At 41.6% G+C, this 14,145-nt stretch overlaps 1 protein-coding gene across 3 annotated transcripts in view; it reads right to left on the reverse strand.

Moving 5' to 3' along the window:
- Positions 1-14,145, reverse strand: part of col14a1a (collagen, type XIV, alpha 1a) — a 128,990-nt gene that overhangs the window by 20,387 nt on the left and 94,458 nt on the right. For all 3 annotated transcript variants that reach the window (XM_076736635.1, XM_076736632.1, XM_076736633.1), the window contains exons 36-39: positions 14,016-14,102; positions 9,898-9,951; positions 7,536-7,631; positions 6,858-6,911 (exon numbers count right to left, since the gene is read on the reverse strand). In XM_076736635.1, the coding sequence (XP_076592750.1) occupies positions 6,858-6,911; positions 7,536-7,631; positions 9,898-9,951; positions 14,016-14,102 (291 nt within the window). The remainder of the gene's footprint in view (positions 1-6,857; positions 6,912-7,535; positions 7,632-9,897; positions 9,952-14,015; positions 14,103-14,145) is intronic.

Raw genomic sequence — 14,145 nt, forward strand, 5'->3', positions numbered from 1 at the left:
GCTTTACTGCAGCACACACACACACACACACACACGCACACGCACACGCACACACAAACACAAACACAAACACACACACACACACACACACACACCTGCAGAAGACCAATCTTAAATTATGGCCACACATTCACACACGCACAAAGTATATTCCTGTCTCAGACAAAACAAAAATTATTGCTTGGTAACACCCCCCCCCCTCCACACACACACGTGCACACACACACACACACACACACACACACACACACACACACACACACACACACTGATACAGAGAATGAAAGGGAGGGACGTGACAAAGATGGACAAATACACATGAATACAAACACACACTCTTCACTATTCATTGCAGCTGCATTTTTCATTGTCAAATTGAAAGAGAGGTAGAGGGGACGCTGATGACAAGGTTACACTGTATTTACTGCAGTGAGAGACGGGGTGAGAGAGAGAGAGAGAGAGAGAGAGAGAGAGAGAGAGAGAGAGAGAGAGAGAGAAACAGGAAAAGGGAAAAAGAGAGCAAGAGAGGTAATTGATGTTTTAGAGTAGTGATATTCTCTGTGGTCCCTCGTATATTACAACAGGGCCCTGGAAGCTACAATATTCCCCCACTGAGCCACACATGCATGCATGCACGCACGCACGCACACACACACGCACTCACACCCATTCATATTCCTCTCTCTGACAAAACACATTATTACCAGGTAACATAGTGCAGCACAGGGCAGCACTGCCAGCTTTTATTAATAGGACTATGCAGGCACAGAGAGTTGGATAGTGCTGCATCAGGAAGTGTTGCGGCTCTGGGTGAGCTGGTCGTTCTCTCCTCATGAGAAGCACGGCAGTAGCAGGTCCACACTTTAATGTCCTATTATATATATATTCTATGTAAAAAGTCAGATAAAACATTTGTTCTTTAAGTGTCTGCTGGCTGCACTACTTTCATGTATTTATTATTTTATGTATTCATGCACACTGTGTTAGAGGGAGGTGGCCTGCAGGTCCCAGGTTTGCTGGTGCTCCGTTATCATACTGGAGCCACATGATCCTGTTCAAAGCAGCATAATGGCTGAAGCTACAGCAGGTGTGTGGCTTTCCAATAGCACAAGCGGCTAATATTTACAGATGAATTAACAGCACACAGTGCAGCAGGCTCCAGTGGTGAACACTGGTCTGAAGTCAGTAAATGAGATAACCGTGCTGACACTGTGTCTGTTGTGTTAATGCTAATAAGTTAAATAATATATACACAAAGTTTATCAACTGTTTCTGCAAACTGTTATCACAGTTTAATGATGCTGCAACATGTTGACGCTCAATTACGATTTGTTCACCTATTTGCCAAAATCATAATATATATACACAGAAGGAGACAACAAGCAAAGACTGTAACTTTAACTAAAAAATGTACTTACTGGTGTACTTCATAGAGTATAATATCAAACTAATATTTTGTGATCACACTTGAGAAATACAGACTGGGAATATTGTCCTGGTGTGTATGTGGCAGGTTATCTGATCAGGAGATGATGATGTCACTTCATCACAAATAAATACAGGTGTGTATTCACTTCTGGACCTTCACCTGAGGAAGACCATGTGTGCTCCAGTCATGTCCACATCCAATAGAAGATACAAGTATTTATTTTGATGACTACCTTTACTTCTACTTGGGTACTTGTTTCCGCAAGGTAACTAAAGTACTTTTATTTGAGTACAGTTTTTTGGCCACTCTCTCGCTCTCTCTGCCTCTGAAATGGTGGTGGAGGTGAAATGACTTGAAACTGATAGATATCAATAAGACGGCTATCTGTGAGGGAGAGGCTAACTGAAGAAGAGAGAGGAGAACAAAAAAGAGGAGGACAGAGAGGAGGAGGTGAACAAAGAGGACAAGAACAGAGAGGAGGAGAGGAACAGAGAGGAGAACAAAAAGAAGATGAACAGAGAGGAGGAGAACAGAGGGGAGGTGAACAGAGAGGAGAACAGACAGGAGGAGAACAGAGAGGAGAACAGACAGGAGGTGAACAGAGAGGAGAACAGACAGGAGGTGATCAGAGAGAACAGAGAGGAGGAGAGGAACAGAGAGGAGAACAAAAAGTAGGTGGACAGAGAGGAGGAGAACAGAGAGGAGGAGAACAGACAGGAGCTGAACAGAGAGGAGAACAGAGGAGGAGAACAGACAGGAGGTGAACAGAGAGAACAGAGAGGAGGAGAGGAACAGAGAGAACAAAAAGAAGGTGAACAGAGAGCAGGTGAACAGACAGGAGGAGAACAGAGAGGAGAACAGACAGGAGGTGAACAGAGAGGAGGAGAACAGACAGGAGGAGAACAGAGAGGAGAACAGACAGGAGGAGAACAGAGAGGAGGAGAACAGACAGGAGGAGAACAGACAGATGAAATAGCATAGAGAGGATAAGAAATCATGACTGTGGCCCAGATGAAAAGAGGTTATTCCAAACAGGAGTGGTAGAAATTCTTTGAGTCTTCTTACAATCAGTGACTGAATTCTTTCTCTCAAGAAACAAAACTGATTCAAACCACCTGATGACCAGATTACAGAGGACATGATTATCAGCACGACAACAAACCGTCTTACAGCTGCCTCTGCCAAGAACTGTTAAATCATCTGTATCAGCACCACAGCTGTTCAATACAGTATAAATCATCATCGTCATCATCATCATGATCGTCGTAAAAGTTTGTCTCATAAGACCCTATTAACACAAAAGACTTCCTGAATAATTTAAGTAATTAATCAGCTACCCAGCCATTAAATCTACTCTTAAACAGAGAAGAGTGCACTCAGTAGAGTGCAGATCTCCGCCAGGCTTACAGTCAAGATGGCGGCAAAGATAGCGAACACAGGGATTCATTCATCTCCAAGTTTAACTGACTTTAGTGGATCATGACATCTTGAATTAATCTGTAGATGCTCTGGTTCAAGATAAGACCAAATGTTTCTATGGGTAATCAGGCTGATGCGTCCAGTCGTATGTGACATTAGCTGCAGGCAGACACGCACACACGGACACACACGATGAAACACATGATCCCCTCCAGGCTTACACTTGGCAGACATAAAGAAAATTAATAAAGATACCCTGCAGCACCGTCCTGCAGTATGAAAGTGGGGGGCTGTTAAAGGAAACCTTCCCATCACAGCACAGTGTGCTCTGACGGCAGATCAATGTATCAGTTTGGCTTGATCTGTGATCGGCAGATGGGAGCAGTGACTGTAACAAGTTGTGCTCTGGATTGGAAAAGAAAATAATAGCGTTCCTTTATGCTGTCTGCGGGTGCTGTCTCTCAAAATCCAAACTTTTGCAATGTCAGCTCCACATGGAAAGCTTGACTGCAGCTAAAGCTGCTTGTAATGAATTTAAAATGAGGTTATCCACTCATCCTCTGAAATGTGTTATCCCTATACAAATCACTGTTGTAGCTTGTCCCAAGATGCAGAAAAAACATTTTTAATGGGTTGTTATCGCAGGACTTTAAAAGACACAAAACAGGAAATGAAAAGATGAGAACGTTCTAAACTATGAGTTTAGGTGCTAACGAACACGTGCATTTCCAGCCGAATGAGTGCATATTAAACAAACTCTAACTTGAGCTGGAAATCAAATTGGTTAGCACCTCTGTGACATGTGGCCTCAGAGCAAAAACAAAATCCGCCATCTTTTTCTATGTGTCCTGGTCCCCAGACAACACAGCGATGGACAAAACGTGTTGACTACCTCGATGAATACTGTGTGTGTAAAAGGGTTCCTGCTCTCTGGGCTCACTGGGCCTTCTCAAGGAAGAACCAGTCCCTCCTGGAAAGGAGTCTATTCCTGCTCATCTGCTTGATGAAAGCAGATACATGTGTTGGACAGACCTGCACTATCTCTACAACAGTCAGATAGTGCTGCATCAGGATGTACTTTGACTGAGTGTGTGACTGAGATGGAGCAGCAAGAGATGTTGGCTCCCACATTCTTCACTAACGATTTGAATAAATCACTTAAATAAAATTCAGCAAAATAAATGTCTTGCGACACCTACAACAAATCACAATAAAGTTGTTCGCTTAACAGAAACATGTGCGCGATATCTGTTTTTGCACACTTGATTTAAGCTCTAAAGGACATTTTGATGACCAAATGTGGTGATAATGAGGTAATGGGCCAAGACAGTAAAACTGATTGAGATGAATTGAAAAAAGTATCTGGCATGGGCGAAGCTTATTTCATATACTAGTGCGGCTAAAAGCTAGACTGCCTATGAGATACAGTCTGCACAGATCTATCCTTTACTAGTCCACACTGTAATATATCACTGTAATGGACATTAACAATTCATAGTAAAGTGGCTTTGCAGTATGTTATCTGGCTCCCTGTGAACTGCTATAGCTTTTTTTTTTTTTTTTTTACACCATCACATTTTTATTATGTTACCTCAATGATGCCTTTAATATGGAACTCACCAGCCCACTGGGAATAGAGCAGAACAGATTCAAGCCCCAAAACTCAACACCCATGGCACACCTTCATAGGCGTTTCACTTAATTAGCCTGATTAGGGCTCTCATCAAGTGTGTGTGTGTGTGTGTGTGTGTGTGTGTGTGTGTGTGTGTGTGTGTGTGTGTGTGTGTGTGTGTGTGTGTGTGTGTGTTTGTCTGAGCCTGCTGTTGCACCTGTGAAGGTGGGACAGTTTACAAAAATTGGTGGGTTGATGTTATGTAATTCCCAGCATAGCTTTACCCAACTTCTGCAAAGCAGATGTGTAATTTAGCAGAATAACTAACAGATGTGAGGGTGTGCAAGCACGAAGCGGACCAAAGCTACTGTGTGTAACAGCAACAAGTGTGTTTTGCAAGCAAAAAAAGACTGTCACCACAGTTTTCAGCACACGTTCCTCTTGGTACATAATTACAAGAACACTGACTCTGTCCTTGCAGAAGTCCAGGGCTCCCAGTAGAACACCATTAAATGAATTCAGTATTACTTTTGATTGGTTCACGATTATAATGGTTCGTCTCCAATAATGGAGACGCTGGTAATGATTATTCACATCTTGATCATTCCATTAAGACAGCTCTGTGTCTGTGTCCACATACACAAATGTGTGCCAGCAACAAAACAGTCCAAACACACACACACACGCACACACACACACACAGTGCAACAAACAGGAAAACAAGAATAAAAGAAATGTAGTTAATACAGTGCAATCATTTCTGTTCTTTGGATAATTAAAACTGTGATACATAGTAATACAAAACCTTAAAGCAGCAGCCGAACAAAACCAAAAATGCGAGCTACATATGTGGTTTGGATAGCCTATGACTATCTGGTATCTATTTTAACATATAAAAACTATGAAGCCCTCATATTTTGAATTTCAGTAAAAACAGTCTTTATTGTGCTGCACTCAGACAACCAAGTAGACAGATATACTGAAGGCTAGCTGTTGAGATAGCAAAACAGCCTAGCCTTGCTAAAACTGGAGCAAAATTTAGGCCTAGTTACTGATTTTTCATAGCTGTTATTTCAATAAATAATATCTTGATGAAATGACATCTTGGCAAATGAGTTTGTTCATTTCCATGAGGCAGTAGCTGAACCCCATTATAATGGAGAACCTCCCACCAGCTGGACTCCTGCTAAAGCTAACGGGACAAGCTAACTTTGACTTCGACTTAATTTATAGTCATTTCTTTGATTAAGTGATTTTTAAAGCACAGGAATTGGGTAAATTGGATATCAATTTATCATACTGACTTTAATCTAAATATTGACAGCAGAACAGCATAGACTCATAGCTAACAGAGATAGATTGAATCCCATATAAAATATGAACATTAAAGTTTATTTTCATAAATAAAAACTCACTAAAATGGAACAAAAAGATGAAAGTCCATATTTTGTTTGTCTCCCTCTTGCTTTCCCTGAAGATTACCCAAAGTCATGGTTTCATGTTTTAGGTATTATATGCAGGTTGTATGGAAATCATTTCTTTGGGTGAAATAATCAGCCTGAAAATGTATGAATACATTAGCAGCTTTCTGTCTTCCATCCTGAAATGTCAAAACCTTTATTCTTAACTGTACTGCTTCTGTACTGAAGATTCTGCTCTCTGCCTTTAGGATGGTACAAATGAATAAATTAATAAATCTTCGATGGCAGCCATACATATTCATTATTTATAAACAAGCCAACCAACAAATTTCTATGTCTGACGGCGAGCTAGCTGCAGCGGTATTAACCTTGCTATATGGCCTGAATAACAATGCTTTGCCTTTTAACATGTCCACTCTTTATCCACCTCAAAACAGTAGTACATGTAGTCTAATGATGTGTTTATATATATATATATATATGTGTGTGTGTGTGTGTGTGTGTGTGTGTGGATTGTGTAATATAAGGCATTAGAGAAGAGAGTCAAATGACAATGAAAAATGGGTTGAAGTTACAGAAATATGCCTTTATAGGCCAACAAGTCTAATTTGTGTGAGCCTGCAGGGCCTGTGGCACCTCAGTGATAATGGCTCTAAGACTCATTTGTATTCTCGTAACATACACACAGAGAGCAACAATTTATAAACATAGTCTCTCCTTCTCTCTCTCACACGCACACACACACACACACACACACACATAAACCGCTTGCACATACATACACTTTATAAGCAAATACTTAGCTTATTTGGTGAAGACAAAAACAAAGACAAATCACTGCACGTCAGGCAGATTGGAATATAGTTGCCCCTCTGGATTCTCCTTCGTGATGCTGGGAATCATATCAACAAGCCCAACACACACTCCAACTCTGAGTCTACCTACAATGTCCATTTTTTGGGAAATGTTGCCTTACCATTTGTCCAGCTGGACCATTGGCTCCTCTCTCTCCCTTCTCTCCAGCTGCACCCTGTAAAACAAATAATGTCATTGCACCTCAGTTGGACCAGGGGTCACACCGATAGCTACCAAAGGACTGGAAAAACCAACATCAGTTATCTTGATAAGATGTGGTGGCACACCACAAGTCCCTAGAACAGCTTCAGTAATGCTTTGGACGGGATCCTTCAGGTGTCTGGAAGTCTATTTAAGGCATACATCAACATTTGTCAGTTCATGGCAGCGGGTGGTTGACAGCTCAATACTGTCTGTTTCTAATTGCACACAGTTTGTGACCTTAGTGGAGACAGGTGGGGGTGGAATAGACTATGTTTCCATTATAATTCAATGTAGCAGTGATGCTTGGGGATAACAGACATAACATTCCTACTTGCACCAGTTTAATTTCTAAAATGTTTTTCTTTTGGACATTTTATCCAATACATTTCAGCCAAACATGAGACCCACAGTTGTCTATTTTGAGAGGGAGAGTTAAACAGCACTTAAAGAGCTAAATTGTGCTTACAGTATTTTAATGTTGAAATTATCGAGTAATTAAGGAAATTTCCAGATGTGGTGTTGCACTCTTGAAATTCTGACATTATGCTGCCTTTTCGTATGCACACACAAACACACACACAAAGCAAAGTCTTACCGGGGGTCCCTGAATAGAGAGACCACTGGGTCCCTGTGGACCAGGCGGTCCTGAGGGTCCAGTCGGGCCAACCTCTCCCACTGGCCCTTGAGGTCCCTGTGAAAACAATACAATGGTGCTTCAAAGTTAATTTGAACTGACATTTTGAAACAACATGGGTGAGAAATCCTTTAAATACTCTGAAAAAAATGGAAATGCATCATGTAAGAGGATCAAAAACAGTTACTAAATGGACCCTAATGTGGGAGGGTTTTGTCAGCACACTGGATCATTTAGTGAAGAGTCTTTTGAGCTGCTGGAAGCCTCATCAGCTCATTAATATCACATATACACGAAATGCATTTTAACCACTGTACAAATCCTTAATCCATCTACTCTTCAGTAACAGCAACGTGGAACTTAAGTAGCACTTCAAATAACAGAAGAGCTAGAAGCCAGAAAATACTAAATCTGCACATTTTAGATGTACATGACATCATTGACTGCTTCCATAATGACATCTACTACAGGGACCATACTTAGACACTTGTCCATTGCTCTACAATCAGGTTGTGCCAGTGTGGCGATTCATTTGATGTACCTGCACAAGCTGCAGTCAGAGGTCCTGCAGAAGGAATCAGAGATGAGGAATTCCTGCAAACCGCCACTGATCCTCAGTATCTGTAGCTTGTCGGCTCAGCAGCAGTGGCCAAAGTAATCTTCACTCCGGCTGTATTTATTGTTTTACTGTTCAACCATACAGTTACTGGCTTCATGCCTTTCCTATCCATGCAGTACTGAAATGTGTTATGTCATGTTTAACTAAATGATAATGATAATGAAATGTGGTGCCAAACTACTAGAAGAGATGAATCCATTTATAGATGACTGAAATTTAAATAACTTGAAGGTTTATTTTAATAACCACACGTTTTCTCCCCCCATTTATGAGTGCTGAACTGATGAATAAGAATGAATAGGGATGAATTCTTGGAGGAGCTGGTCTCATACAGCAGAATAATCCAAGTATTCAAATAGACTTGGCTGCAGCTGCAGAGGTACAAATGCTGCTGAAATGCAATCTGGCAGGCATGTATTAATATATGTGTACTGTACAGCATGTGTGTGCCAAAAGGACCGAAAACCGCATCTCACACCAAAACTAACGCAATTACATCCATTAAATAAAACACACATGGCCTTTTATTGAAAAAGACTCGCATGAGTTCGATCGCGTCTTGGTTTTATTCTTGGGAATTTCTAGCAAGTTCTGGGTGGGCCACTTCATGGACTGCACTCGATACACTGTCACTCAACAAAGTCAGAGTGGGACATATGGTTGAGATAATCAACCTTATTTTACTGACTGACAGCCCTGTGGGTCTGAGCAGAAGTGACAGACCCCCTGCTGCCTCTTTCGAAGAGCAAAATCTTCAAAACATATTCTTCTATATCTAAGATTCAATTACAATCATGGGAACTGGGTATTGGCATTGAGAGCTGTCCAATAGCGTCAGCCCTTGTACAGACTGCCACAGCTGTATGGTTTGTAACATCCTGGAAAAGACTGCCATCGCTAAACTAAAGCAGATGCAAACTCTACAGTAAATCATTCTAGTCCAAGACGGGATTTGTTGGAACTGTGTCTATTAAAGACAGTGACGATAAGAGCCTGCCTTAAGACTGAGGCCAAGTCTGATAGAGGCTTTTCCAAAATGACCACTTCATTCAGCACAAGGGTGCTTCACATCCAGTCTGGAGGATTGAGTGGGCTGCTGTGGAGAAGGCTCTTAATTTCTGAGTCAGGGGCATTACTTCACATGCTCAATTCAGTTCTTTTTATCCTCTAATCAGGATGGGAGGTGTGCTGTCCCTGCAGGTAGAGGTGTGGACCTGCATGTTCCCATTATGAGTAAAATGTATTACAAATGAAAATGTTGTTGGGGGCAGGGCAGGTGAGGTGCAAACTGACCCCGCCTCTTTCGCCTCACGTATGGTTCAATCTGATTGAACTTTGAAATGTGAAATCATGAGGGTCTTCAGATTGCGGGCAGTTTGAGAGAGGGGTGGCATTAAGCTCTCATCGAAGAAATACTGATTTTGTAGTGCTCAAGGTCAATTTATTCATCCAGAAAATTATGGAAATTATGCTAACTCCCGCAGTCTGTGCTTACAACCGTGCCCATGATATTTCCTGTCCCGGCTGCTCATCGTCCAGTCCGACCAGCTCATGACCGTTAACTACTGGGGTGTTTCTTCTTCTCCAGTTGGGAGCAAGTGGCTCAACCACATGAAAGATGCAACATAGACACTGAGACTTTTTACGTGCTGAGGGTTTTGATGAGGAATAAATGGTGCCTGAAATCAAGTGCATTTTACAAACCGTCACTCCTGGCTCTCCTCTGTCTCCTCTGGCTCCCCTCACGCCTGGGCCGCCCTGAACACACAAACCAAACACATTACGTAAAAAAGAGCACAATCAGTGTCTGCAAATTGGGAGCCTTCAAAGCGAGTAATGGCTTAGAAACACCTCTGCAAAGACACGTATCCATCAGACTCCCTTTCAAACAAAGAAACTGGAGTTCATTTTTAAAAATCCAATAATACTGGAAGTGCGCAGGTCAGTGACATGAATGGATTATGAATGTGACGGACAGAAGCCAGTGCCGATCTGTGCTGTGAACTGCCCCTCTGAGCTCTGCACTTTATTACGCTGCATCTGCAAGTAACAGCAGGAGTCTGGAGCTGTAAACCTCGGGCTGACCCTTCTAGCCCCAAGGTTTATCCAAGGACAAACTACACACATCTGCTAATCATTGGCCCATTTGGGATACATCCTCTTCCTGTGTTTGCTTAAATAGGTCTCCCCTGGGAAGAAGGGGAGGGGATAGGTAGTTCCTACAGAATTTAGCCAGAGGGAACAGGAGGGATGGTTACATGACGGGGAGGAATATGAGAGGAGACACACAGATGTGGTGAAAGCAAGAGGTCAGTCCTAATGGAATCATCATATGCTTATTTCTACCAGTTCTTCATCTTAATAGATAATCAATGGCAAGTTTGTTGGGAGCCCCTTGTTCCTGCTGTTTTATTAGACCTATTTAAAGACCTTACAGAGAGAATCTGCTGCACTGTCTGATGTACATCTCTTTAAACAGAACATGTATTGGCATTTATTACTAACATGAATTTGTTTAGCAGCTAAAACATGATGTGATCATCTGCCACCGCTGAATACGATTAAAGGAGAGGTTGGGAAAATCTGCAGTCTGTGCAAAAATATTTTCTCAAGTTCAACCAATATGAAGCTTCAGCTGTCTGAGTCAGGCAAGTCAAGTAGGTATGGTAGGTACTCTTTTTAGTACAAAATTCCCTCTTCGTATTTTCCTGAACTCCCTGTGGAGGAATAGTTTGCGGTAGAGGGACGCACAATAGAGCAGCCAGGACTCAGAATACTGAAGCCTCATATGAGCTACAGCTGGACTGAAATGCATTTTTGCACAAAAAGAGGACTGTGGATTTTATCCCCCTTCAGCGTCCATCAACAGTGGAGCGGTGCAGGGAAAGGATGGCTTAATGGCCAGCATGGAGAGGAGGAAGGACTCCAGCAGCCAATAACTCTCTCATATATATATATATATATATATATATATATATATACTTTTTTAAGGTTGACTTAAAAAAGGACAAACCCATCCTTTAAATTCTCCTTTCGGCAGTGGGGAGACAACATTTAACTTTGACCAAGGAATGGAATGACAGTACTTTTGATTACAATGCAACAATTGTGCTATTATGTGATATATGTTCATTAATGCAGCAATTTGTCTCTGCAAATTGTTTTTAAGGGATTTTTGCAAACAATGTGAGCCTGTGGCTTGTTTGAGGTTGAGCAAAACCTGCAGAGAAACTGAAATTAGCTTCCAGCAGCTACAGTGCAAATACGTTTGGATTTTACATGGTGATAGAAAAAAGTTCACCACCACTATTATCAACAGAGCAATTTGACGCCGGCGGCAAATTTACATTTTTTAAACAACACTTGGATCTCAAACAGCATGGGCACAATTCAATTCTAACAAGCGAAGATGGCAGGCAGCGCATGTTTTCCTTAATGTCAGATTGATTGCTGACTGATGTTTGGTATTGAGCTGGGTCTGTGCCAAATCAGGCAGCACGGATTGGAATTCAGTTGGGGCAATCAATATTATTTCAATCATGACTCAAAGATTTACAGAGCTGAAGAGGCCTGCTGCTGTGCGAGACAGGAAAAGACATACGTGTGTCTGACGGCGAACACAAACACAGAAATTACGTTCAGGAAGAAAAGCACAACAGCTCTTTGAATGAGGACAGCAAGTGCAGAGCAGACGTGAGACGGCCAAAATACCCTCTTGTCTGTGTAGATATATGAAGAGTATATACAATACCAAGGATTTTAATTCATTAGTTTCAATAGGAATGTTTTGTACTCTAATAATAGAAACTACTATATTTTGTTAATCCCTTTTAATAATTCTTTTCTATTTGCTCATTTTCCCTCCTGTTGTCTTTTCCTGGCTGTGTTCTGTGTGTTTAGACAATGCATCAGGTATTCCCATCGATCCAGGTATTCATTTAGCTTTCTTCACACTCCTGAGCAGAGTCTCAGCAGCACAACAAAACACTGTTTGCAGTGAAACTCTACGTTTTCACAGTCTGTTAGGATTTTGAAAGTTTCCCTGTCTGCAGGAAGCTTGTCCTCCACGGGGAATACAATACATTCACTGTATTAACAACAATCGTGTTAACAGGGGGAGAGGCACTGCCTTTCCCCCTTCCTCAAAAACCCCGCTGACTGTAGTGTGCAGTTTTAGCAGGAAAGTGGCTATGATTTCGCCATTAAAACATTCATCTATGCCCATATGCTGCAGTTAAAATGTGATTTAAGAAGCCCATTCATTGCCGGAGAGAGAAACAGACACAGATATAGAGACAGACGCAGGCACGGAGAGACATTAAGCGATTAAAAAAAAAAAAGAGAGAGCGAGAAAGAGAAGAAGAGCCTCAGGCGTGTGGATGAAGCGGAGGTAAATGAGAAGAGAGCGAAGAGAAGAAACAGAAAGACAATGAAAGATTGAAAGCTATACAGTACTGCTATTGATCTCTGGTTTGGTGAGAGAATGCAAGAGAGAAAAGGGGAGAAGAGATGGAGGCGACAGAAGTGAGTGCACAGAATGGAGAGAGAGGAGAAAAGAACTTATATTAGACAGCAGTGAAATGTATTTTTCATGGTTCCTGTAGTATATGTTTCTGGTGAAAGGATGAAATGTTGGAACGTTTAAGAGGGACAGAGACACAAACAAAGAGACCTAGAAAACTGGAAGGAGGGCTGTGGCCTGTGGACATAACCCCACAGATGAGGAAGTGGATTTGGCTCGTCAGACAGGGATGAAAACTGGGGGGATTGTAATCGGCTGTGATAAATGGAACAGCCATATAATTACTTTCTCAAACTACACCGGTGTTGATCCAAACCCCTCTGATGCCCTCAGCGCCAAAGAATGGAGACAAAGAGAGAGAACTTAGGAGAAAATAAGAGAAAACAAAAGAGATATAGAGCTGGGCGGAGGGGGAATGAAAAACGCAGTGTGAGATAGAGAAAGAAGAAAAAGCAGAGAGAATTTAAACAAAAGTCTCAGGCTGTAAATGAGCTCATTTACTTGCTCTCATCTCTCAGCCTCTATCAGGTTTCACCTGCTGCTGCGTGACAGGAATACAGTTTCTCCACAAGCTTCTCTCTCTAACATACTGCAACCTCAAAGAAAAGGTTTGTAAGTCTGCGCTTGACAGGTTTCTTTGAAAAACTGCAATTAAATATAACTTGATTAAGACACTAACTGTATGTTAATAAACAGTTTGCGTATAGATTGATAAACGCACTTTTTGTGTCTTTCAACTGAGCAAAGAAATCTTTACGCTAACATATTTTGTATTTTACACTGTATTTTGGTGAGTGAGAATACATAGTTTTTGTTTGTGGACCATCTTACCTCAATTCACCCCTTGAGGGAAGACTTCAATCGTTAAATTGAGCTGGATTACACTGATTTCTTTCCTGAACCTTCAACTGTAAATTCCACAGCAGGAAATTAAGTCTTTTACTTAGCTGTCAGTGGCTGTTTGAAATATACCAGCAGTGCCCATTATTAAGGGTCCGAACACTTTTTGGGGGGAATAAATATCAACTTTATAATGAGGGTCTAGACAGCCCAAGTGAAAGAGTGAAACACTGATGTGAGAAGAAGATAAATAATGTTAAAAAACAGCATATAAAAGAGATGGAGGGGAAAAACAAAAAAAAAAGCAGGGAGACATGCAAAAGAGTTCCGCACAGGTCTGTGGAAAGACACAGACAAAAGGCAGAATACAGTCAAAAAGATGCTCCTCATACTGGATTGAGCACAAAAGTCTGGATAAGTAATTAAACAAAAGAATACATGATGGAAGGAAAGCTCTTACAGGGGGCCCGGAAGGTCCTGGGGGTCCTTTGCTGTCCTGGGAGCAGGTACATGCATGAGGCATGGAGGGGCACTGCTCCTCTACCCTCTGAAAACACACATAAACACAGTGAGTGCACAGGGCACTTTGT

This window comes from Chaetodon auriga, chromosome 8 (assembly GCF_051107435.1).
Source record: "Chaetodon auriga isolate fChaAug3 chromosome 8, fChaAug3.hap1, whole genome shotgun sequence".
In the NCBI taxonomy this organism is placed as follows: Eukaryota; Metazoa; Chordata; class Actinopteri; order Chaetodontiformes; family Chaetodontidae; genus Chaetodon; species Chaetodon auriga.